This window comes from Mchenga conophoros, linkage group LG11, assembly GCF_057382185.1.
Source record: "Mchenga conophoros isolate Kocher_MC1m ecotype Shallow Benthic linkage group LG11, M_conophoros_male_GT1.1, whole genome shotgun sequence".
NCBI lineage: Eukaryota > Metazoa > Chordata > Actinopteri > Cichliformes > Cichlidae > Mchenga > Mchenga conophoros.
The window spans coordinates 15899882-15927709 of NC_140536.1; the positions used below are offsets into that span (position 1 = coordinate 15899882).

The following is a 27828-nucleotide window of genomic DNA, read 5'->3' on the forward strand; positions in this document are numbered from 1 at the left end:
GGTAATTTGGGTAATTTGGTAATTTATTCCGACATGTGAACAATATACAAGTACATTTAGAAAAGAAAATAAGAAAGAAAAAAATACTATACAAATTACATACAAAAAAACATTCTGATTAATTTACATGTTGAAAGGGAGTGGGAAGAAGTATACACTTATTTAATCCCACCCCTTTGCCATAAATTATCAGTGAATATTTAGTCAGCTTCCTTACTGATATAATTTGTAATAAAAATAGTGAACAGATTTCTGATATACTATATACTATAATATCACATCATGAGTTTTTTTTGTCTGTTTGTTTGTTTGTTTTTTAAATAGCAACATTCACTTAATTTAAATATTTTCCTTTTCTTTATAGTTCGAGAAGATCATATTTTTATAACTCTTTTTGAACAGTTTTATGTTTGGACATTGCTTTAATTCCATATTCAGACTGTTCCATAGTTTCACTCCATGAACAGAAACACAAAAACCTTTTCTTGTAGTACGTACCTTCATCGTTTTGAAGTTACAAAAACCCCTTAAATTACAACTTCCTTCTTTCAAAAAAAACATACTCTGAATATTACCTGGCAGGTCTTTATTTTTTGCTTTGAATAGAATTTGTGCTGTTTGGAATTTCACTAGATCATCAATTTTCAATATTTCAGACTGCAAAAATAGTGAGTTTGTATGTTCCCTATAACCTGCATTGTGGATGATTCGAATTGCTTTTTATTTGAAGAGTAAAAAGTGAATGTAATGTGGTTTTATAGTTATTGCCCCAGACCTCTGCACAATAGCTTAAGTATGGTGAAACCAGTAAACAGTAGAGAATATGAAGTGATGTTCTGTCGAATACCTGTTTTGCCTTGTTTAGTATTGCAATGCTTCGTGATACTTTGGAATGAATGTATCTTACGTGAGCTCTGCAGTTAAGTTTTTCATCTATTATTACCCCCAGAAATTTATTTTCACTGACTCTTTCAATATCAACACCATTTATTTGAATCTTTGCATTTGTATTTAAACTACTATTTCCAAATAACATAAGTTTAGATTTATTCAAATTTAATGATAATTTATTTTTATCAAGCCAGGACTTCACTTTACTTATTTCATTAGTCATATCCTCCAATAAATTCTGCAGATCATCACCAGAGCAAAAAATGTTTGTCGTCAGCAAAGACAACCATTTTTAATACTTTGGACACTTTACAGATGTCGTTAATGTACAAGTTGGAGAATTTTGGACCCAAAACTGACCCTTGGGGTACACCACAAGCAATGTCCATACATAAGGAACAACCATTTATTTTCACAAACTGCTTTCTGTCACTTAAATAACTCCGGACCCAATCTGAAACTACCCCTCTGACACCATAACGTTCCAGTTTTCTTATTAATATATCATGATCTATAGTGTCAAATGCCTTTGTCAAGTCTATGAATAACTCAGCCACATATTGCTTTTTGTCTATGGAATTTGTGATGTATTCTATTGAATCTAATAGTGCCAATGATGTTGATCTGCTTGATCTGAATCCGTACTGACTCTCAGTGAGTAGTTTTTGTTTATCTATAAATTTTTACTGTCGGTTTTTAAACAGTTTTTCAAGAACTTTTGAGAATTGAGGTAGTAAAGAGACAGGCCTGTAGTTGGTGAAATGGTGTTTGTTTCCAGATTTGTATAGAAGTATAACTTTTGCTATTTTCATTCTGTCTGGAAATCGACCAGTTTGAAATGATAAATTACAGATGTATGGTTTTATAATAGCCTCAATGACTCTTTTAACCACTATCATATCAATATCATTACAATCCAAAGATTTCAGATTTTTACAGCAAGTGAAGTGAAAAAGTACAGGCTCTGAAACATACTTAAAATAAGAAAGTAGAAATAGCTCCTTGAAGAATATTTCTACCACCTATTTTTATGCAAAGTTAGCTGAACCTTTTGCTACATTAATGTAATAGTAATGTAATATTATTAGATAGAGTAAAATAAAGTTTGTATTCCTATCTGTAGTACACAGTTTTGCCTCTTTCGTCTCTTTCTATGTGACATACCCTGGTGATTAATACAAGAACAGGACTGTCTTTCATACGTTACTGGATCTTATCCCAGCTGTTAAAACTCCCATTAACTTAAAAAAAATTTAATGTTATCCTCAGAAATTGTTCAGATTTTCAAAAATAAAAGCCTTCACTTATTTATCATTTTATTATGATTCCTTAATGTGCCAGGTTTACAAAATAAAAGCACACATTTTTCTTAGTTACAGCACTTAACTGTTTTTGTATCAACTGCTATCTCTACTGATCCTTTTTAGCCAAACAAGCACTTTTGTACATTTACATTTTATTTGATATGGACGTAGATCCTTAATATACCTGAATTTCTACGTTTTCATGATGCCACCCGACTTCAGTTTCTCGCTAGTGTTATCAGACAATGACAGATATTTGCCATCAAGTTTTTTCCAAATGTTGTCAAGCAAGGGCAATTGCAAAGCAATTTTGGCTGTGCAGGGATAGGGTTTAAAAGGTGCCATTATCACATCCGATAAACAACAGCAATTATGTATAATTTCATGTCTTGCCACTGATGTTGAGATTGAAAAAAGACATACATATACACAAGGAAAGGTGGAAGAAAATGGAATTTTGTTGTTTTGATGTGCACTGTGCTTATATTATTTGGGCTTATTCTTGATATTGTGTCTAATGGGATATACACATTCTGCAACTTTCCAGTCACTTTAACTGAAACTGTGTAAACCTTGTGCACTGAAAGTATTAAATAAACATGTCTTTTGAAAAAAAAAAATGCTAGGAACATAATCATTTTTCCAAATTAAAAAAGAGGTACTTTTAGCTGCTCCCTTATTTCCAAAGGTTTGTCATTTCCTGATGCAGCCCTCTCATTTGGAACCAGCATTAGGAGTATACTAGCTTGTGACCACCTGAGGCTGGGTTTGCATCTCCTCCCAGTCTCAAACTGGAGGTCTTTTATGTTCAAAGAATAAACGAATCAATTTAATTTCATAGCATACAGAAAACAAATAAACAAAGCGGTCACTGCCTGTAGTTAATTGTACATTTGAGACAATACTCTATAACTTCTTATGTCATGAGAGTATTGCTAAATGCATCACGTTTTCATGCACCATACTATTGTACTACTATGACATCACGGAACCAACAGAGGCAACCCTCTGTGAATGGATACGTACACAAATTACTTTTTATTGCATAAAAATACTTTCTTTTGGCTTCTTATCTTGCAGGTGTGTGTTTATGATCCGTTATTTGGTGTCCACTGCCCTCTACTGGTTGGAAAAGGGCACTATATGCCACTATAAGCAGCCCATCAATGCAAGGTTACTTGTATATACAGTTCGGTTGCCAAAAAAAAAAAAAAAAAAAAAGAGAGCACAGAGCTTGCTTACTCATGAAGAGTTCAAATAAAGAACCTAACCCATTTTAATATAACTGACCTCATATCCTGTCTACTATGGTGTGTTTAAAAATATGATGCAAAACTTGGTGGTTTTTTGTTCCACTTCAAATTTCAGTATTCGGATAATAATCATACTAGTGTAAGCTATTATTGGCCCAGGCGTGAATTCTCTTTGTAAATGAATTACACTTTATGCATCATCTTCTAAGGTAATTCACGCACTTACAGACGCTCATAATGTCACCGAAATGGCTCCAAAAAAGTACACCACAGTGGCTATATTTATTACATTTAGTTATATTTATTATAATTACTTGTGTAGAACTTTTGCTCTGAATTATCTGACGGACCTCTAACAAGCGGATTGCTCAGCAAAATTATAAAAATAAGGTGGAAAGCTTAGAACTTCACAGAAATCAACCACAGACAGTGCATTAGTAGTAATAGTTGTTGTTCGTCGTCGTCTTCTTCTTCTTGTTATTAGTAGTATCAGTATTGGTTCTAATGGAAACATTGCATTCATTAATTAAAATGAATCAGGGTCTTTTGACTTGTATGAATACATTTTCACTTTTGAGCAAAAGTACATAAGGTACACATATCTAGAAGCTGCGTTTCCAGAATAATTACAGTTCACAAGACAAACATGTTTTTCGCCCCGCTTTCAGGATGTCACCAGCAACCCGGCTTCGACCTGGTCTCATGGTGCCTCATTAACGTTCTCACCTGCCCACCAGGAGTATTTGGTTACAATTTTTTTTTTTATTATTATTATTTTTCTCTGATCACGGACTTCTTTGGGCCTATGCTGTTATCTTACCCCACACACTGACGGGGCGCATTTGAACACTTAGGTCTCCATCTCATCAGCTAATGATTGACTACCTGGTGATTATGGCTGTGCAAGGTCCCTTCTAATCGGCCAGGGGACGACGGCTTGTTCCCATAGATACATCCCAACAGTTGAGCTCCCATGATACCCAGTCTACATAGAGTAGGGAACTACTTAGACTCGCTGGGCTTTTTACCATCACCTGCGGTTTATAGCGGTGCACACGCTGTAGCGGTTACTCCACACACTCCTGTGCAGAGGAGCGGGAATTCTGCAGACAGCTGACATTTGTAACGCAGGGAAACGTCAGCACTTTTATACGCTCCATCATACTTTTAATCAGCAACTTTCTTAAGTGCAGAAAGCAGTTTTTTCCTCCTCTGGATTTTTCTCTGTCCAGTCTGCTGGTTGAAGATTTGCCTCCATTACCCATTTTTACTCAACCCAGAACATTTGACGAGAATGGAACAGCTCTAATGACGTTATAATGGCCAGTACCTCTGAACCGTGAGTTTGTTGTAACGTGTTTTTTTTCCTCTCCGCCCGCTTTTACGCACAAAGATGAGTTCGGAGAGGCCAAACTTTCTCTCTCAACCCGTGGTGAAGAACGTTTTCATGTTTCGAAACGGCGATCCATACTACGATGCTCGGCGGATAGTGATAAACCAAAAGAGGATGTGCAACTTTGAAACCTTGCTAAGAGAGGTGACGGGCGGCATACAAGCCCCGTTTGGAGCCGTGAGAAACATTTACACACCGAGAGGAGGTCATAAAGTTGACTGCTTGGAGAGCCTGAGGAGCGGGGAGCAGTACGTCGCTGCTGGGAGGGAAAAATTCAAAAAGCTAGAGTAAGCATAAATTGTGGTTTAGGCAAATAAGCTAGCCTACTTTTATAAGGCTTTCACGCTGTGTCATTATACAGACGTCAATAAGCATTAGATGCATACAGCTGTAGATGACCAGGAATAAACCATCTACCAGTTGCGGATGCATTCAAGAGGGAAAGCTGGCCCTTAGCAATCATTGTTAATCGAGACTCATGCAAATTTCTTTTGAAATATCCCTACTGTTTCATAATCATTGTAGCTGACATTAGCAAATATATATGTACGCAAATTGAGCCAATTGTCAGACACGGAGCTGAGTCGTGGCTTTAAAGTTTTGCACCAGTGCTGACTCACGGCAGTGATAAATGAGATCAGCACTGTAGAGAAGTGTACTCTGCCCTAGCCTAAAAATAAGTGGCCTCATGCAGCAGATAATGAGATTTGAGCAGCCACTTATTCATAGAATGCAATGGAGAAGCAGCAGAGGGGAAGTTAATGTATCCCAGATGCAAAAAGATTGCATACTGTCTCCATCCTCCTTTATTTTTACAGTAAAAACCAGAGAAAGTGCATGCAGATTTATTTTCTTTAAATATTCAGATAAAAATGTTTGGAATATCAGCTGTGATGATGCAGGAACAATTGAAATTAACACTCTCTGTATAACAACTTATTAAATTTTGTGCAGTAAAAATCTGCACATTTGGTAATTGACTTTATGCGACAAGTGGCTAAATTCTAGTTGTTTAACTCTTGGTACAGCTTTCAGCAGTTAGGGATGAGAATTTGCTAACTGCTGAAAACGTTATTCTGCATGTGTGGGGTGCAGAATACCTTACAGAACAGGAAACCTAACCTTTACGTCACGTTATCTCTTGTTTTTAGTTATCTACAGATTGGCTCCAGGAAGAAGAAAATGATGCAGACCGTTCCAATGCAGGTATGGCAAAGCGGCTTCAAAAGTCAGTAAGATCCACGCTGTTATAGGGTAACAGTGTTAACAGCCTGGAATTCCCAGGATTTTTTTTTATAGCTGGCTTTAAACTAGCAATTAGAAGAGATGGTTTATATAATTTACAGTTCCAATAATCCAGCTAGACTCCTCAAATGCTCTCTTACTACATCAAGTCCACAGGTTGCATTAGATTTAGTTTCAGACACTTTAGTGTGTTGAAGTGGCTACATTTCAACTACAAAGTTGTTATGTCCAGTTTTTAACATCCAAAACTGCTTCAAAATGAAAAATATATTTGGGAACACTCACAGCATAAAGATTTTATGAAGATCCTTGAAGAAAGGTGTTATGTTTAGCATTCCCCCTAATTGTTCTCTGTGAGGAATCACTGTGTTGTCGTCTCAGTTTCCATGCATTATTGATTTATGGATCATAATCATCCCTCCTTTTAATACATCTTTAATGCATCAATGAAGTCAGAGCCAAAGGAGCTTAAAGTCAGGTAGCCCACAGGTTCATGACCTCCTTATTTTTTTTTTAAACTAATATAAAATGTATCCTGGCGAAAGCACAGAATGGTCTAGTAGAACCCAAAATAACAAATTTTGCTGACTTCATTTGCATTATGGACAAGATGTCAGAAAATAAAGAGGTGCAGAATTTGACATGCTAATTGCTGTCAGAGCAAATAATGGGGCACTCCAAATTTTGTCAGGGTATTCTAAAAAGTGTGCAGCCCATTTTTAAAATTATTGTAATTTATTTTTTTTAACTTATGACCACAACTTTAAAGACACTAGCTGTCATCATCTGCTCCTCTTGACTGTAACGTGTTTATCGTTCAAAGAGAACGTGCTCTTGATTATGTCTCATCACCCGCTGCAAGAACTTTCATTATAGATGACCTTGTTAATTGTTGTTTACTTCACTGGTATCTAGCGAGTGCACACTCAAGATATAACTGAGTAGGTGTGTGATGTGGCAGAGGTTCCATTTAAATGATGCACTGAAAGAACAAGGAGTTTCCTTTGTTTTGTTTTTTTTTCTGCCAAGTGGACTATGTACAAGGACGCTAAAACGAGCCGTGGGGACTTTTTGCCCACTATAGAATGAAAGATCAGATACTGATAAACAAATCGATAGATAATAAAAACTTGTGCGATGTCCCTAGAGACTGATGCATGCCTTGCCTTGCTTGGTTTCTTCCTGATTTGGATTGGTTAGCTAGGTCTAACAAAAAACATAAAATAAATAAAAATAATTCTATTCTCTAGCAAACAGCAGATTTCAGGATTTTTGATTGTGGTGTTTTATCATCTTCTGTGGTTTCCAAAGCCTCTCTCTGTAGTATGTTGTAGCATTTTCTCCCGGTGTGCAGTGTGCAGTTGGCTTGTTGTTGAAAACTGGTGTACCACTGAACATGCACCGCCCTTTATTTATCTAAGATTTTTTAATTTTACTTCTGACCTTCACACCTCAGTTGCCAGGTTGCACTCACACACACCAGAAGACTTTTAATATAACTCCTCCCTCACCCCATTCTCCCCTAGGATGCAAGTCTCACAGTAGGTTATAGGTGTTGTGGGACAAAACCTGCAGAGCTTACTCTCTGCAGCCTCACATCACAGGGGAGCTCATTCTTTTGCTGTCATGGACATCACGGATGATTTTAGTGTGGACAATAGCGGATTTTCTTTATAAGTAAAAGCTTTGATGTTGCTCTTTCTTTATTTTGTACTTTCGTGTACTAAAAATACAGGGAGTGCATAATTATTAGGCAAGTTGTATTTTTGAGGAATAATTTTATTATTGAACAACAACCATGTTCTCAATGAACCCAAAAAACTCATTAATATCAAAGCTGAATGTTTTTGGAAGTAGTTTTTAGTTTGTTTTTAGTTTTAGCTATTTTAGGGGGATATCTGTGTGTGCAGGTGACTATTACTGTGCATAATTATTAGGCAACTTAACAAAAAAACAAATGTATACCCATTTCAATTATTTATTTTTACCAGTGACACCAATATAACATCTCCACATTCACAAATATACATTTCTGACATTCAAAAACAAAACAAAAACAAATCAGCGACCAATATAGCCACCTTTCTTTGCAAGGACACTCAAAAGCCTGCCATCCATGGATTCTGTCAGTGTTTTGATCTGTTCACCATCAACATTGCGTGCAGCAGCAACCACAGCCTCCCAGACACTGTTCAGAGAGGTGTACTGTTTTCCCTCCTTGTAAATCTCACATTTGATGATGAACCACAGGTTCTCAATGGGGTTCAGATCAGGTGAACAAGGTGGCCATGTCATTAGTTTTTCTTCTTTTATACCCTTTCTTGCCAGCCACGCTGTGGAGTACTTGGACGCGTGTGATGGAGCATTGTCCTGCATGAAAATCATGTTTTTCTTGAAGGATGCAGACTTCTTCCTGTACCACTGCTTGAAGAAGGTGTCTTCCAGAAACTGGCAGTAGGACTGGGAGTTGAGCTTGACTCCATCCTCAACCCGAAAAGGCCCCACAAGCTCATCTTTGATGATACCAGCCCAAACCAGTACTCCACCTCCACCTTGCTGGCCTCTGAGTCGGACTGGAGCTCTCTGCCCTTTACCAATCCAGCCACGGGCCCATCCATCTGGCCCATCAAGACTCACTCTCATTTCATCAGTCCATAAAACCTTAGAAAAACCAGTCTTGAGATATTTCTTGGCCCAGTCTTGACGTTTCAGCTTGTGCGTCTTGTTCAGTGGTGGTCGTCTTTCAGCCTTTCTTACCTTGGCCATGTCCCTGAGTATTGCACACCTTGTGCTTTTGGACACTCCAGTGATGTTGCAGCTCTGAAATATGGCCAAACTGGTGGCAAGTGGCATCTTGGCAGCTGCACGCTTGACTTTTCTCAGTTCATGGGCAGTTATTTTGCGCCTTGGTTTTTCCACACGCTTCTTGCGACCCTGTTGACTATTTTGAATGAAACGCTTGATTGTTCGATGATCACGCTTCAGAAGCTTTGCAATTTTGAGACTGCTGCATCCCTCTGCAAGATATCTCACTATTTTTGACTTTTCTGAGCCTGTCAAGTCCTTCTTTTGACCCATTTTGCCAAAGGAAAGGACGTTGCCTAATAATTATGCACACCTGATATACGGTGTTGATGTCATTAGACCACACCCCTTCTCATTATAGAGATGCACATCACCTAATATGCTTAATTGGTAGTAGGCTTTCGAGCCTATACAGCTTGGAGTAAGACAACATGCATAAAGAGGATGATGTGGACAAAATACTCATTTGCCTAATAATTCTGCACTCCCTGTATGGTTAAAATGATTTTACAAAGCCATTTAATTACTGTCAAACTGTTGTTGCTAGTTTTGACTCTAGAGCTTGCATGCTATTATTAACCCTGATGAGTCTTTTGTATCCAGTATTTAGGATGAAGGGTTAGTAAAGTGCCCATTCTGTTTGGACTACAGTATGAGCATTGGTCTGCAAAGTCCCTAAAGTTTATACAGGTCTGTTGTTTTGAGCCTCCAGATCCCATGTGGACAAGGTGATTCACCAACAAGCTTTTAACTTAGTCCTGTTATCACAAAACATCAACATTACTCATTCAGCTTAATGCATTATTAAAAACTGCACTAATAGGTTTTTTCTTCCAGATAAATTTAATTAACAGCTGTATGTTTGATATAGACTTATTGACACTTTTTGACTGTTTCTTTTTTTCTCTTTTTTTTTTAGATTAAACCATTTCCACCAAATAGATTCATTGTGTCAGCTCGATTCCTGAAACCCATCAAGGAGCCATGCACCATATTGTAAGCTGAATTTTCATTTTTCAAGTTTTTAACTTCACTTTGGGAAAAAATCTTCTTAAATTGTCCCATTATTTTGGATTAAATACACAATATTTGAATGTTTGAATATGACCAATTTGGACATAGAAAAGAAGTAGATGTAGTAGATAGGTAGTGTAAGAAAAACTGGACTTGACAATGGAAACTGAAGCAGTTTGCACCAAAGTTCTGCCTTTTTTTTTTTTAACTGTGCATTTCCCTCCCATAGTGTGGTGGCAAATGGTGATATATTGAACTCCGCAGTGAGGCTGTTGGTCCACCAGAGGATACTGGGCCAGTTTGACAAGATACTAGAAATGATTACAGAGAAGATGGGTTTAAGAGTCCTGGGGGGGGTTAGAAGGTAGGTGGACAATTTCAAAAAACAAAAAACTGCATAAATGTACTGCATTTCTTTGCAAACTTTATTATATAAACTAATTTGCATCAGACTTTCAACACATGCACTTCCGTTACAGCACATTATTCCCAATTTCATATATTTGCATTATTGAATTTTGATTTGATTTTTGATCTCAAAATGTATTTACTACCGATGCTAAAATGGATTTTCTTTTGTTAAGTAAAAATATACACTACCAGTCAAAAATTTGGACACACCTTCTCATTCAGTTATATTGTAGGCATATGCTAAAGACACCAAATATAAGAATTTAAAATATAAAACATGTTTTGAGTTATTTAACTTTTTTGTTTACTATACAATTCCATATGTGTTCATTCATAGTGTTGATGCCTTCAGTGTGAATCTATAATGTAAATAGTCAGAAAAATAAAGAAAAACCATTAAATGTGAAGCTGTGTCTAAACTTTTAACTGGTAGTCTATCTGCTCTGACACTATATGAAACATACATTCTACTGGCACAACAAAAGTCGGTATGCTTCATTTTTCAACCAGCTCAATAAACGATCACATGGAGCCAGCACATGATGTAAACAATAAGGCTTTTGATTCTCTTTGTGTGTTCTAGTCTCTTTACCTATGAAGGCCAACAGGTGACTGAGGGGAATCAGCTAGAGAGTGGTCAGCTTTATGTGGCTGTGGGAAGAGAAAAGTTTAAGAAGCTTCCTTACAGTGATCTGCTCTTCACCAAACCCAGAGGGACGAGGCGAGTCAGAGGGTAAAGAAAGTAACACTTTATCTTAACACTGAGTGCTTGATTTAAAAACAAAAATGAAGACTTGACATTTACCAAACTGTCACACATCTAAGATCTGCAAAATGATGTCATTAGGTTTGAAATTTTGCATTTGATTTAGCCTGCATTAAAAATAAACACAAGCATTTCTACAATAGAATTGCACACGAATAGCAGTGAGTCATGAACACCGTTAATATCCATCACTATGTGTAGTCTTGAGTCATTCATGAAGAGCTGTGGAACTTTAAAAATAGAATACTATGGTGACCAGGGATGCTTTTTGGAAACCGTACAGTTTGTGTTTAGATCTTTTCCACTGGGGCAACTAATTACTCATTTAGGGCTACAAAGCTGCTTTTAATTCCCTTGAAAACTACAGTCCTCACGCATGTTCCATCTGTATGAAGGTGTTCTGTTTGAAATGATTATGATTACAGATAGATATTATAGGCACGTACACACAACTATGAAGAGCTTAATTATAGACAGACTAAAAAACAAACATAGATATTAGGAAGTTTGTGAACAGATGTTATTTAAGATAAGATAAGACAAGACTTTATTGATTCCACGATGGGGAGATTTTTGCGTTACCTCAGCTCAAGTACAGATATCAGAAGGAAAATACAAAAAATACAAATAAAATACAAACAAATAAAAAAGAAGTAAGATAATGCACTATATACAATGGTAGCATACACAGTATGTGATTATGGATATGGTTGTGGAAATATGCAAGACATAAACTATATAGCTTAAAATAACTTTTCTACCACTACTATTCCTATGCATAGACATGTACATGCACACACACGTACACACTAAATATACCTGCACATGTCATGTTCCAATGTATTACACTTCAATCCTTTATGTATGGGTTTCATGTATGTAAGTCAATATTTGTTAATCATTTTTGCAGTATCAAATATATATGTCAACACTTTTTGTCTGTTTTCTTTTTTTCACAGAATGAAATCTTATTCTTTGCCGCCCATCTACAGGTTCTCAAAACAGAGTGAAAATGTCAGTAGTCCAATATTTTGTGAGCTGTTATTTATTTATATTTTATAATCCAAAACTTTTCCAGGATTCTTTAACATGCAAAGCACAGAGAAAAGATTTTCTCTGAAAAATTCTGCTGGTTTAATTATTTAGGGATGGCTAGCAAATAATGATGTAAAAACATGGTGGTCTAGACTCCCCAGTCCTAAATTTTAAGCCTGAATTAAATTTAGGATCAAGTGGACTTGCAGAATTGTATTTCATTGTGAATATAAAATATTTAGTCATGTTTCTAAAAAAAACAAAACGTTATGGTTCATTTCAAAATCCCACCTTTGGATAAACTGATGCAGCAAACCCAAGATGTAAGTCTTTTTTTACTCTCCATCATCATGATTATGAGAAGTTTCTTACTAACTAAATCTGACTGCTACTTTCTGCAGGGTAAGTCGATGGTCCAGAGCAGTGACAGTGGAGATGGAGAGTCTCCTAAGGCCTCGCCTCCAAGCCACAACAAGGAACACCTGTCCTCCATTGTAAGAGAGATTTCTCAGGCCAGACTGCTCTCCTTAAAGAAGATTAAGAGCAGACAGAGCTTGACTCCTGGTGCATCTGACAATGGTAATGCAAAAACACGAAAAAGATCACCGTGAATAGAAGTGAAATTTTAATATCTACACCTGTTTGTTTTCATGGTGGCTATTAAGCTCAGCGGGGCTGTATTCATCCCGAAGTCAAAGAAAGGAAAGCATTGCTACTGTATATAGTATAGGTTTATATTTAAGGGTTACTTTGACTACACTGGATAAACAATATAGCAGTGACATGCTCTTGCTCATATTATTCTGGGGCTTGCATTTGTAATTATATCCTTAAGTAGTTTGTTTGTAATATATATTTAAACATAGAGTTATAATCAGTAGTATTTACTTGTTTCAACACCGTCAAAAAAGTCACATTTTAATAAAAATGAGCTAGTGAAGGAAAATCATACAAAAGGAATCTAATCAAAGTTTGTTTGACATATTATTACCCAAGAACTAAAATAGTTTAGTTCATGGATAATAATATACCCAATAACCAATAGTTAGCAACACTCATGCTCCTGTGATTCTGTCATCATCATCACCACTTTCTGTATTCATTTTTCATCTATAGAGTATGGTAGATGTGTGCAAGTGGAAGGTATCAGAATAATCTACTTCTTTAAGAATTTGCCATCCCATGTTTCACAAGTGGTGTTTATGTGCTGCTGAGAGTTTAACATACACAAAAATATGATGTAATGCTTTGTCACTGGAATCTTATGTAACCTGCTGCATTCATAAATGTCCACACAGTGGCACTGTTGCTCTGCAAAATATTTGCCATGAAATATTAAAAGTAGGTCTAACATGATGACATTAACCTTTATTACAACAAACACATTACGTCATCTTCTTGTGATACGTATATAATAATGTCCTACAGAAAGTTTGGCACCTGCCATCCTTTTTTTTTTTTTTTTTTTTTGGAAATTAGGAGGTTTTGCTGCTCTGGGACTCTTAATCTCATTATTATTATTATTCCATCCATTGTCTTTATGATTATCAGTTTTAAAGTCAAAGGGAAGCAAATCTTCTGCAGACTGCTGCTGACCTTGTTATAACTGATTCTGTGGTATGAACCACATTACGTCATGTTGTGGCTCTTAATAGATTTTGGCTCTCTGGCAGGGGATTTGACAGCAGAACCCCCAAAAGAGCATGGAGAATTTGTGACTGTGGTTCAGAGGAGGTGGCTTTTTGCATCAAACGAGAGAACTGAGGAACGTGTGTGTGTGTGTGTGTGTGTGTGTGTTCTCTGTGTTGGTATGTTCATGTCTGCATTTGCAGCCTGTAATGTCACCCTCAAAATTGCCTGTATCAGATTGTGTGGCACGTCATATTATAGGCACAGAAAAGCATACTGCATTGTTGGTCCCCTTGGATGACATTGAGCAAAAATTACATTAACAGACAGACATCTCAGAAAACAAAATCTGACATAAGACATCTTTAAATGGCTTTGAGGACATTTCACTTTCTCATGCAGTCCTCACCGTTTGACCTGTACAATGCTTTCTTAGTCCTTTCATGTTAGTGAGACACAATATTTTCCTTATTTGTTTGGTTTCATAGAAAGACGGAGTGTTTGTCTCTGTCCATGGTCCTGATTTCACTCTAAGCAGTATATTTAATTCCCAAAGACATCTTTATTCTTTTTATTTATTGCTTTTTTTTTGTTTTGTTTTGTTTTTTTGGTTCTCAAATGAAACATGAACAAATACTGGCTTACACAACAACGACAACAACAATAAAAATGTCCCTTTAGCCTACCATCTTAGGTAGGTTAAATTCAGTGTTGTGTTAGTATTTGGCTTTGCAACAGGAACACAGTGTTCATATCACCTTTTATGGTGATTGTAAGCAGCACAGAGGTGTTTGGTGTTATTTTCCCTTTGGGAAATCCTGCCCTGGCCGGGCATGAGGTAAATACACCCCGCTCTGGTGCCAAAAGGAACACAGCCAAAAGGTTGCCAGACTGGCAGAGGCTGTGGAAAGTACAAAGCATGAAACCCACACTTCAGATCTCTGATGTGTTGGAACATTGGAACCAAGACAAAAGATATTATATGATTATAAAAGCATCAATTCATTATAAATGTATTTGTCAAAGATGGCTTTGGAATGAGGGATGAGACTGTAAGGACAAGCAAGCCGATGACAGCGGGGAAAAAAAGACAAACGAGACCGAGTGACCCTGTAACCGGAGATTCTCCCTCTGCAGTGCACTCACTGTGTTTACAACATGGAGTTTAGTTTTTGAGTGCGTGTGTCTATGTGTGTGTGTGTTCACCAGTCCCCGTTACTCACCGTCTATTGTAAAGCCTTTACCTTTGCTGTTTCATTAGGGAACACAATGCTGAGTGAGAGCAGAGAGAAGGGAGAGGAGGTGTGACATCTCATGCAGCAAACTTGGAATGAATGACATGAATTTGACCTTAATATAACAAAGAGACCCAGCTTAACCCTTGCATCCTGTTCAGGTCAAATGTAGCCTTTTTTGACATTTGACAGCAGAAAACGTACCCTAAATGTCATGCTTTTGACCTGGATTTTAAGACTTTTTATAAAGTGACCCAAAATACACAAGATGTATTTAAAAATTGTATTGTATAATATAAATTGTTGTACCCTGAGGCTGTTCAGGGTCAAATTTGACCCATACAATTGCAATTGATTTTGGATATATATCAATATTCACCAAAGTATTCCCAGCCAGCCAAGAGACTTAAGGTCAAATTTGCTAATGTCTTATGCCAGTGCCATCTGGGTTTTGGCATTAAAAAAGTACTCTTGGCATTGAGAGTGCAGTGATAAGATTGTTTGGAAGAGGTGGGAGCTCAAAGATTTTTGCACCAGAACCTGTTGTGTCGTATTTCTGGGATTTCCTTTCTCAAGTCATAAAATATAAAGAGGAGGATATTTAAATCAAGCATCATGCAGTTATGTAGTATGTGGGAAGCATATGTGAAAATGCCACATACGTAAGGTTTTAGTGGTTAGGCATAACAACTCCCAACAGTTCCAGAATGTTCTCGTGATTTCCGCTTTTGATAAAATATGTTTAAATTCATTATATTTGTTATGTTTTCATGTGTTGAGTAAAACAGGGCATGCTACTGTGTGATGGTAGATACCATCCAGTAGCCTAAACGATACATTCTTCCTGCTCTCTGAAACATTAATTAAGGATTATTAACATTATTGTTAATTTCAGAGATGCTATTTAGACATTCTAAATTGACCTGTAGTTCAAAACACACTTAATATGAGGGGAATTAACCCAGACTATACTGTGAAGGCATGAAACATAACCAGTATCTGTGGGTTAAAAGACTTAACCAGAAAGACACATGGCTTGTTGGTTTGGTCTTTATTATTCTTTTAAACTTATTGGTCCAATTTAGTCAGTGTTAGCCTTTTCTTTCAAAAACAGCTTGAATGGAAGCAATTAGCAGTTGTTGCTAGCCTCAAAATAGAAATGGGATGTTTATCAGTGTTCTCTTTCTTAAATGGCCTCTGTGGCCAATTCAGTTAATGGCTCTCCTGGGAAAAGAAGGGGAATGCAGCAGAACCAAAAGGGGAGACAAAGAAAAGCGTAACTGAAAAAGGAGAAAAGGATGTGTTTAGACAGGTGATTGGGGATAAAGAAGGAGAGAAGAGGGAATAAAAAGCTGAGATGATGAAGTGAGTAGAACATTATGGAGGTGGAGAAGGGAGGAAAAGGGAAAACAGGTGGAATCAAACAGTGAATTTGATGAATAACCAAGGGATGATGAAGCATGAGTACTGGATGGAATAAAAAAAAAACGCTCAGAGATATTAACGGGTAGAGGGATGGGTGGGGTTTGGATAATTGCCTTTCATTTGGATAATCTCTCCATTTAGAGTCATCAAAGCAGATTTTTAGTTGCCTGGGCCCCTCGCTGGCGCCAAATTGCTGCTCTGAAAATCAACAAAAGAGCCTTGTACTTCAAGAAGAAATTACTGATAAAAAGGTATGGACAAGAGGAGAGAGAGGAAAGGTAAAGGCAGAGCAGGGTTCTACTGATTATCTGAACTTTTACAGGCTGTGTACATGCCTACTTATTACATTAACACTGTTGGTGGGGGGTGGATGAGACACTAATTAAAGGGTCAGGTTTATTTTGTTCCCTAAAGAACTTTTTGTGTGATTAAATTTGTGGAATACTTTTAATCCAGGATGCTTTTTCTTGTAGGAAGAAATAATAGCACACAATGCAATAAATAGTGGATGTAATGCAAGCTACAGTACAAATAATGATTAGAAGTGGAAGCCAAACATTGTTTTCCACTTTGTAGTTAGTTACTATAGGAAGTTACTACAGGAAAATTTGTGGAAAATCTGGATTCTTTGCAGCTTGAAACCCTCAGAAATAGGGTAAAAAAAAAATGCATCAGCTTAGCTAAAAATGGGCTTTCTATTTCTACTTCTATTTACTTACAGAGCAGCCAATATTCCAACATGGTTCATCATGCCTTTTATTTAAAAATATAAATCTAGAGATGTTGAATTTCACACACATGATTTCTGCACTTGCATTAATACTTCAAGGGCATTCACTTTACACAGAACCTTCATGTCTGAATAGCATGGCTCCCTTCTTTTCTTGTACTTTCTTTTTGAAGGTAGCAGAAGCCAGTTGAATTTCTGTTGTATTTAAGTATGTTTTATGAAGGATGTACAGCATACATTTTCTCAAAAGGGCTTTGATTTGAAGTCAGTTTTAAATAAGAAAGGGAACAAAAACCATTCTTTGTATTATTTGAAAGTTGAATGTGAGAGAAATAAAAATTGCTGGACATGAGTGAGTGAGCATGTGTGTTTGTGTGATTATGCTTGTCTCTGCATGCCTTTGCGTATGCACAAGCCAACCAACCAGATCAAACCTCAGCCTCTGGTGTCCTAAAATGTGATTCTGCTGGGGGGAATTAGCCCTGTTAGCATATGTATCTATAATGCTTGTCAGAGTGAAATAGGGTTCAACCCAGTGTTAGGAGGCAGGAGACATGTACACAAAGAGAGTGTGCATCTCAAATCGTGTGCCTGTGTCAAAAAAGAGGCTAAGCAGTGAGGGATGAATGATGGCACCACTTTTTTTTTTTTTTCATTTGCTAAGTTCTGACAACGTGTGCTGTGTGTGTGTGTGCGCACACATGTCTGTTTTTATGTGCATTTGTGCACACGCTCATATGTCAAATTTCCGACATCACCGCCATGCTTGTCTGTTCTTCGTGGATTCTTCTATTCCTTTCATCTCCTTCCTTTTCACTACAGCAGAAAAGGGTTCTTCATGACCCATTGATGCAGGATTACTGGATTAAAGAGCAGGGAAGCTGTACTAATCTGCCACATTCATCTGTTAACAAGTGTTTTGGCTGTGACATACAACAGCACCGGCTGTGATGGTGATGTGTTAAGGTGATGTGTGACACTCTTATTGACACAAATATTCCTCATGTCTATCAGGTTCAATCTCTACTTTTCAGGCTTGTCTTTTTTTTAGCATTTCTCTTCATTTGGCCATCTAAAGTTTATATTATTTGTTAAAGAGAGGTTTAGGAATGCAAGCAAATGGCATCAACGATGCATTTTAAAATGTGTTTTTCTTTCTTTTCTTCTAGTTTTAGTCCATATAATGTAGTTTAGAGGATAAAGAGAACATGAACAACTATCAGAAAAGATATAAATCAATTAGTAATTAAATAAATATACAGAAGACTATCAGTGCTTGAATTATTAGAGAAAGGAATTGCGTTCAGTGTTTTCTTAGATTTGATGATTACAACTCAACAGCATAAGTACTTGAACTTGGAATAAAATGGTCATGCTCTCATGTTTTTTTCAGTTATGTAGAAAGGAAAAGAAATCAGATTTTAATATGTGTTCATATTGCACTTAGACATTCATTCAGATTAAAACCTTTGTTTAATGAAAACGGTCAATGGCAAGATTTCAGGCAACTTTGAGAACAGTGCAGGGGAAAAAGCTCCATGAATTATTTAAACATTTAACAGAAGCTGTGACCTTTATAAATATTACTTTGGCTGTCTGGTTGCAACATTGTTAAGCAAAGGTTTTCTTTGATTTAATGTCAAAGCTATCTAAGCACAGAGCATATGAGGAATTTTCTACACAAAAGTGCATGGCATTTTTTTTTTCCAGATGTATCTTGGAAACAAATCTCAAAGATAAAGGCTATACATAAGAAATACTTAATGCCACAGTGTCGACAGCTTGTGTCTATTCTTAATGCTAGACATTTCAATATACCATATCTTTTAAAAGGACATGGCAAGGTTTTGCACTTCCATTATATAACAATAATATTTAGCGATGGCAACAAATGCCAAGATAGTGATCCATTGTACTGAGTTAAGCTCCGAAACTGGTGGATCTTACCATTCTAATAATACCAACAAAGGGAGATTCCAGCTGTCTTTATGAGTAAAGTCCTTAGGGTTGATTTGGAGTAAGTGACATGTGAGTCACCAAATCTTCATTTACAAATCATTAGCATTATAAGTATCAAGTCATGTTATTGTGGTATCACAGAATGAAAGAGTTAGACCAGTCAACCATTTTTATTCTCAGCTGTTCAGCTTTTCTGTGTTTCAGATTTATGTAAAGCCAGCAGCAGCTGGGTCTCCCATGTAGCCATACAGTCATTGCATGTTTTAACAGGACCCTGGTCAGTGACCGGAGCGCACATGCAGAGTGGCAGCATTCCAAATCACTGTGCATGTTGTTTTACACCCAACTATAACTCAGGTACAGGCTGAGTGGATTAAATCATCTGGGTGTAAATATGCAATTTGCTGTACTGTCCAGTGAAATACAAGGAGTGATGTGTGAAGTGATTCAGGTCCATTAAGTAGTATTTCAAGACTTGAGAATTTATTAGCTGCAGTACAGTTAATGCTAAAGTAGACCAGGCTTGTGGAGGCCAAGCAAATAAATAAATAAAAGCACACATGTGTGTGATGTAGTGTGGTGCATCCACAGTGTAGTAGTTTACACACTCGCTTAACAAAAGCGCTCCAGCTTGATCCTGAGAGGAGACACGAGTCCCTCGAGGGTTGTGTCAGGAAGGGCATCTTGCTAAATCAAACATGCAGAGTGACCCCCTTGTGAATAAGGGATCAGCAGAAACTGGCTTTACTGTGTAAAGCAGTGATTTGTTTTGCTCTGAGTTACAACCTACTGCAAGTGTCACCCTGTCAGAGGTTACTATGCCTGGTGATCATCAGCACTGAAAATGTTGCAATAACAAATGTCTATCCTACCTAGTATCCACAGATACTAGACAGAGCACAGTAGTTATTTTTTCTGTAAGGAAGATTTGGTTAAAAAAAACAAGGTAAAGAAGAGTTTTACCTGGGTTAATGGTTTTCTAAAAAGTCCCAACACAAATTAGAGAATAATTTGCAAATTTGCAGAACAACAAAAAGAACAGTGTAGATTATACCACTCACTCACAGATTCCTTTGCAATAGTGGTTAAAAATGTCCTGTGGAGAAGTTTATTGGACTTTAAAGTGCTTCCTGAAGGAGTGGAAAATCTTTGAAACATTCTTGTAGAATGCATCTCTTTGCTCATGTTTGATTATTAAGTTCTGTATTAACCTCTTCACTACACCTTCTAAGAACATCACATGATTTCAGCAATCCTTTACATCTGGTAGGCAAAATGATAAAATACCTGCTTTGCTACTGTGCTAAGACTTGAATTTGGTGAAATGTCCTTTGGCAACTTTTTAACAATGCATTTCAGGATTTAGATCAGCAAAAAAACCCTGCATCGCTAAAAGCAGACTGTATTTGTGTGTGCACATGTGCAATCTATCCAGCCTATCACTTCATCTTGAGTTGTGTTTTATTGCATTTCTCTGGAGCGACAATCATCTGTAACTTTACCTTCCAAGATAATGCCAGCAAGAGTCGTTTATATGAGTAATTATATCTGCTTGCAGTTGCATACAATTTTACTTCTTACTAATGGATGCAGCACATCATCTGAAATGTGGGTGTGCTCTGTCTGCTTATGCCTTGTGGAGGAGGGAGTGTGTGTGTGTGTGTTTGCCTGATTATGAAAGGAAAAGTCAGACACATTTTACACTCAGTTGCACACACATACATAAAGCAGTCCAACCATTTGCAAAGCCAGACTCTCCGGATATACTGGAATGAGAAAGAAGGGGGAGATTCTAAATATCATATTTAATTTGATTTAGCATTTTCATGAGCCTGTTCCTCATCCTTAAATCATGTTAAGATGTTTAGAGTCATAGCAGCTCCTCCTCTGCTTACTGCTTACACTGAATCGCTTGGCCCTCACTCCTAATGAATGCGGGGTGATTTCCATAAAATATTCTTAAAGAGGTCTGTTATTATTACCATAACGTTTCATCTCCCACCATGGCTAAACTTCAATCAGTTTTGCATTTGAAATGCATTAAATGTCTCCATAAACTCTTCTAATCTCTACCGGAGTCATTTTTCTTCCTTAACCGGTATGTGTAGAAAGGAAAACTAATATTAAAGATATTAATTGCACTGTTCTTTTTTTCATTCCTGATTAGAAATTTCAGTCTCATCCAATGTTTCAAAACAAGTGTGTAATTATGTTGTTTATCAGAGCGTATACTTGTCTTCCTCTTATGTTTAGGGTTAATTACTCCAAGGTCTTTGATGCACATGCTCACATGAAAATAGAAAAGCCCCGTATCCATTTTCACACTCCAACAGAACTGCCTTGCTGAGCTGAGCTTGTTTGGAGTTGTAGTACGATGTCTTCATTTAAATTCCTGGACTCCCAGTCTCACTTTACAGTTGTTTGTGTTTCCTCGGGGGGAACTGGAGGATTTCTTCTACAGGCCTCTAGTCTGTTGGATGATTATCATGGGTCATCATATTTGTTTTGTGATATCATACAAAAGCAATGGTTAAAGGAGAAAACCATCTACTTTGCATGCCTGTGGTGATGATTAGGATGATTACTGCAGTGGTGATAATAAAGATGAAGACAATGTTAAACATTCAGTGTAAAATTTAGATCACTAAATGAGCTTATAAAATGTTTACTGGCTCTCTCCTGCACACTTCCATTGTCTAGGGAAAGTTGTTTACTTGCAACAAATTATCTTGGGTGCTTTTCCTTTAGACCAGCAGGTGTCACTCTTGTGCTGCATGTATTCAAATTTGGCAACATCTGCTGAATAAAAGCTGAATAATTTCAACAAGACTTCGACTGAAGGACGAATAAAAGCACCCATATTTATGGGACAGATTTTTTGGGTTTGTAAAATGAATTAATTTGCAGTGAGTGCGAAAATTTTGGTTTCAGGGTCTTGAAAAGATGAGCAGTGGGCACATAAAGGAACACTTTGGCTCTTTAATGCCCAAAGATTGACAAGATTTGAGGGCAAGTTTTTACAGGTGTGACACTATATTCATCTGCTTTTTTTTTTTTTTTTTTTTTTTTTTACATGTATTCATTAACATTGTCAATTATTATTATTTTACTGTATTTTACATGTTTTTTTCTGAATGAGTCCAGTTAAGTCTACTGCATCTATACCAGGATAGTAGGACACTCTTTATTTACCTTTCCTTTATGTTGTACTGGCCACAACAAGCCTTTTCAGTATTCAATATTGCACATTAGGATGGAACACAACTGGAAAACATGCTTTAACTTGTTTTTTTCGGTACTTTAAGGAATCAAATACCTCTCTGTAAAATGAGCTTCTGATTTTGCATGCAGAGCTAATATTGTCTGTTTTTCTAGATGAACTGGAACAGAAGTTTGATGAAGGAAATGCTGATTGCCAAAAACTAGAAGACAATGGACCTGAAGCGGTATAAACATACACTACTCACTCGCTCTTTTTATTTTACATATATATTTACAGTCATTTTTATACATAATCCCTCACTTTCAGACTCACAAGTTATTAAACAAAGCATTTTTAAATAGGATTGTTCTTAATACTAATAATGAAAGTCAGTGGTGGTAGTCTAGTCTACCTGACTGACAGCCTGAAGTCTAGAACCCATGGACATCACCAAATGCTGTTCTTCCTCCTTCTTGAGGTGGCAGGTTTATACTCCAGCCACATTCAGTAGTTGCTTGTTTGTGGGTCTCTCTGCTTTTTCTTCAGTTAACTGAAAAACATGCTTTATTTGATTGGGGTCAGGTGACTCACTTGGCCATTGAAAAATATCAGATTTTTTTTTGTCTTGACATATTCTTGGGTTGCTTTTGCAGTTTGCACTGTGAAGCACTGTCTGATCAGTTTTGCAGCATTTGGCTGAATCGGAGCAGAGAGTACAACCCTGTACACTTCACAGTTTATCCTGCTACTTTGTCATTCACATCATAAATAAACACTAGTGACCTGGTTTCAGTAGCCATACATTCCCATATGTCCATCATGTCTGACAGATGATGTGGTATGCTTCGGAACATGGGCTATTCCTTTTCTTCTCCATGCTCCTTTCCATGATTCTTGATTTCATCTGACCAAAGAACAGATGAAAACGTTGTTCCAGAACTGTGTAGGCTCTTTTAGATATTTGCTATGTTCTTCCCATTCTTCAGTGGAACCACTGATTTGCACCTTCTCTTTCCATTTATGAAAGCATCTCTTCATTTTAGACTAAGCTCCTTGATAGTTTTCTTGACTGGTCTAGAAGTCGTGAAGGCTTTTTTCGTAACCAACAAACGATGGTGTTCCAGTCCTTTTGGTTTTGCTGAGCTGGCCAGTGCATAGGTCTCATAGGTTTTTGTTTTTTTCATGTCTTTGGGACATCACATTGAGAATTCGGGGGAAAAGATACCAAATACTTGGATTCATCTCCAGATCTTTTTCTGCTTAATTTTTTGATAAGATTATGAGGGGACGGACTGGTTTCACCTGGGCATGAAACCGCTTGTCAGTTAACTGTTCAATTACTTCAGGCGTCTAAAAACTATGTATAAAAATGACTGTAATTCCTAAACAGTTACAGTATGGCAATAATTGATTGCTGTTTATCGTTTCTTGATGTTTGATTTAAAATCTACTGTGCGGGTGTACAGAGGCAGATAGCACCAACGAACCATAGCATCAACAGAACAGTGTAAATCACAGAAAGAATTCAACATACTGCATCTGTTAAAATATTTAGAGATATTAATTGCTTCTGTGGTTATACTGCATTACAGAAACTTGATGCTACTGATACAAATGAAACAGAGGAGAATGTTGAAAAGCCAGAAGAAAAAGAGGAGGTTGCCACTGAAAATGGCAGAGAAGAAGGTGATTTACCTAGCAGTGAAAACAAGATGAATAACCAGGAGACAAACGGTGAAAAAGAGGGGGGAGGTGGAGGAAAAACAGAAATCGATGGACAAAAAGATGGAAAAGGAGAAGACATAGCAGAAAATGAGAAGAAAGTGGAGGAAAAGAAGGAGGATCCAGAAAAGAATAAGAAGGTGTTTAATGGTGAAGAGTATGGATCTAGCAGTGATAAGGCTCTAGACAGTAAGGAGACTGAGGATGGAAACAATATGTCTTCTCAAGGTGAAAGGAGGAAAATTGTGGAAGATGAGAAGGAAGATAAAGACCACACTGAGGTGGAAAAAAGCACTACGGATCACACTAATGATGTAGACACAGTGGAGGAACAGAAAAAGACGGGAAACGGCAACGATCCAGAGACGACTCAGTCAGATAACGAGACTAAAGAGAACGATAGCAGTAGAAGTAGCAGAGGCAACAGTAATCAAGAAGAGGATGAAAACGAAACAAAAGAGGGCACTACCAAAGAGTCAGGTGAAGAAGAAGAGAGCAAGGTGAATGCTGAGGTCAGTGGAGAAGATAATGAGGTAGAAGGTGAAGCAGAGCTCAACACAGATGAGAAAAAATGAACCAGCAAAGATGCCGAGTGCACACACAGGGGAAGATGGTGATCAAGAGAGGCAAGACGAAAGTGAAAAATTTAAAGGATAGGAAAAAACACCAAGTCCTTTATACTGAAAATATGAAATTACAAAATCTATTTATATAATGAAAGTGACAGATGAAAATTTATAGAAATTTATAGAAAACAAAGCAATATAAAAGCAGTTTTGCAATGCTGAGCATGTAACCTAAATCTTTAAATGGTTGTCTGCTAAACTACAGAAACACCATATGGATCAAAACTTTATAACTTTCATGTTTGAAACAGAATACACATATAAAATCCATATATATTCTTATTTTTGCATTAAAAATGTTCTTAACTAATAGGTTGCTTTATTGTTTCTTTACACACTGTCTGTGAGCACTGTTGTGAGTGATGCAGAGAAATGATAATATAATAATATCCTTTGAAATTTTTCGAAAGAATGGTTATGCCTCTCATAGAAACTCATACAAATGTATTTAACGAGACATATATTATTGTTTGTTTTTGAATGGTAAGCTAATTTATAAAAAATTCAGATCTTCTTCCTAAATGAGTGCTTCCATCTGTAGGGCTAAAGTTGTCACTGAATGATTCAGTTAGCATCAAAGTGATGTGCATCATATAAATTTAACATACCCAGAACACTCGTGCAAGATTTTTGTCCATTATATTTTTAGTCCCCTCTAACGGCAGGATCAACACATCACACTAGTCAACATCTTTTATAACAATGATGTTTCATCCCTGTAATGCAGTTCCAGAGACTTACAGAATTATTCCCAGTCTACAAGTGCAAGTGGAGGCCCAGAACCTTACTGTTACGCCTAATGTTGATTTCTGTCACTGAACCATATTTTCAGTGTCTAATTTTTAAAGGCAGTTTCATGTCATATTATTTTGTAATGTTGCTGCTATGCCAATGTCCATCTGCTTCCAGAAAAATTAAACTGAGGGAAAAAAAGACAGTTTTTTTGGTCTTCTGTAACTGATACTTCAGTGATGAAATGCATTAGTCAATGGAATAGTAAAAATAAAATCATTTAAAAAAGTGATGATGATGTATGATATTGGAAATTAATTTCACAGCAGGCGTAAAGCTTTTTTTAAAAGTTCACTGAGATGGAACTACACTCTCCATTCCACAAGAGTTGAGATGTACGTGTAAAATGTAAATACAAGAGATTTAAACGTTTTAATGTCCCATAAGCCCATTTTTCATTCACTTTAGAACATAGAATGATATCAAATATTTAAACTGAGAAAACTATTTTGCAAAAGAAGAAGAAAAAAAAAGGTCAGGATTCCAACTGCTCAGTAGTTTTTAGTCCTACTTTCCTCACTTTTCTTTTCATGATGGGCCAAATGTTTAGCACCTGGACTTTTCTATTAGAAGGCCTTGTTGTAGTAGATGCAGTATGCAGTTTAGTGTCTTATACAATCTGAAAAAGATTCCATCTGCATAGAAGCATGGGCACTAATGCACCTCCACACCATCAGTGATATAGGCTTTGTAACTAAGTATCAGTAACAACCTGGATGGTCCCTCTCCTCTATACTCTGGAGGATGTGATGTCCATGCTTTTCAAAAAGAATCTGAAATTTCAATTCTTTTCATGGTGGAACAGCTTTCCACTTTGACTCAGTGTATTTGGATCATGTTCACAGATGTAGATTTTTCTGTGGATCACCAACACGTTCTGGAAGTTTTCCTGAGCCCATGCAGAATCCATCCTGTTTTTAATGCAGTGCTGCCTGAGGTCTCAAATATCACATTCCTGTCCCTTCCGCACAGAGATTTCACCAGACTCTGTGTAGTAGATGTGATATTTAAAGTCTTTGCAATTTTACATTCAGGGACATTATTCAGATGTTTTTTTTTTTACAAATTGGACAATTTGTCACTGCCTCTGTAAAATGCTCAGTCATTTTACTGACCTGTTGCCAGTTAACCTACTTAGTTGCAAAATGTTCCTCCTGCTGTTTCTTTTTCAGTAGCATTTATATTTCCAACCCCATCACAACTTTTTGAGATGTGTTGCTGCCAAACTCAAAATACAATTTTTCCTGAAATAGTAAAACAACTATGTTTTCTTTTCTCTTTGGTGAATAAAATATCGGTTTATGAGATTTTCAAGTCATCAGATTCTGTTTTTATTTACAGCGTCCCAACTTTTTGTGGGACGCTCTTGGTTGAATTTTCCAAACAGAACATTCTTAAAACCCTTAAAACTCTAGGCATAGGTCATTATGTTGTTGTTATGAAGACTTAGATGGACTAATATGGACTTAGAGACCTACTATAACTAATGTCTCATGATGCATTAGATCTAGATCTTCAGTCTGTCTTAGTGAAACTGCACTTTGGTCTTTAGCTGCTTTCATCCTGACAGGAAGAAAAGTGATATTTTTGGAGAGCCACTCTTCTCACTCTCATTCAGTGATTTTAATTTGTCATTTTTTTCCTGAAACAAAGTTCCATAAATCCACTATAAACCACCAGCTGCAGGCAGGAAATATGAACTCTGATCTAATTCAGTATGTATGATGGCCCCACTGCCCGCTCATCCCCGCAGCTGTTCAAATTGGGATTCATGCAGTCGATGTGTTTGTGAGTCACCATCCCAAGAGAGATAAGGAACCTGGCTGAGAGGGAGGAGGAAGAACGAGAGAGCAAAGAGCAGGAGACGCAGAAAGCAAAGGAGGTGGGGGCAGAAGTGTGTGAGTCATAAGTCCTGCCTGGTTGAGGTGATGATCCTCAAGATGCTATTTCTGGCGTCACCATTAATTCTGTGTTATCTCCTCCACCAGCTACTCTGTTTTCTGAGTGTGTATGCATGTGGGTGTGTTCAGTAAGGCCCTAAATAACACACCCTCCAGACTGATTACAAGGGGGGCTTCTACAATGTAAAAATGAACATTATTAACATATTGTTTGAATTAATTTAAATCTATAATTATTTAAACATTGGTTTGAATCAATAATCAAAAATTATAATTTTTTCTTGATTAAGAAAAAAGGGGAAGGCACCAGATTTTAAAGAACACAAAGTCCTGCTTAGCTAGTATTGTACAGTATATTTAAATAACCCTGCAGGGAATTTAGGAAGTAAAAGTGTCAGTTGTTTGGCACACATAGATGGCAACTGTGAGATATTAAAGGAAAACAGCAGGGAAGATTAAAGATTAAAATAAGATCAAAAACATTTGACCC

The 27828-nt window shown here is 36.9% G+C and overlaps 1 protein-coding gene across 2 annotated transcripts; it reads left to right on the forward strand.

Moving 5' to 3' along the window:
• Positions 1-4172: 4172 nt before the first annotated feature.
• On the forward strand, positions 4173-26644 carry LOC146563808 (doublecortin domain-containing protein 2-like). 2 transcript variants are annotated; one of them, XM_085291123.1, is made up of 9 exons: positions 4173-5128; positions 5993-6047; positions 9811-9887; positions 10135-10269; positions 10900-11049; positions 12042-12096; positions 12519-12696; positions 22471-22541; positions 23890-26644. In XM_085291123.1, exons 1-9 carry the CDS (start codon positions 4842-4844, stop codon positions 24592-24594), a joined length of 1713 nt encoding a protein of 570 aa, XP_085147249.1. In that variant the 5' UTR covers positions 4173-4841; the 3' UTR covers positions 24595-26644. The 2 variants fall into 2 exon arrangements, with proteins under 2 accessions (XP_085147249.1, XP_085147250.1); XM_085291124.1 differs by having other exon boundaries at positions 4173-4787.
• The last annotated feature ends 1184 nt before the right edge of the window (positions 26645-27828 follow it).

What these genes read in the sequence shown, in the direction of transcription:
- LOC146563808 (XM_085291123.1), top strand. Translation starts at nt 4,842, where the DNA reads ATGAGTTCGGAGAGGCCAAACTTTCTCTCTCAACCCGTGGTGAAGAAC. An exon ending in GAAAAATTCAAAAAGCTAGA is followed by an intron (nt 5,129 to 5,992) that starts GTAAGCATAAAT and finishes TCTTGTTTTTAG; the next exon opens with TTATCTACAGATTGGCTCCA. An exon ending in AAGACAATGGACCTGAAGCG is followed by an intron (nt 22,542 to 23,889) that starts GTATAAACATAC and finishes ACTGCATTACAG; the next exon opens with AAACTTGATGCTACTGATAC.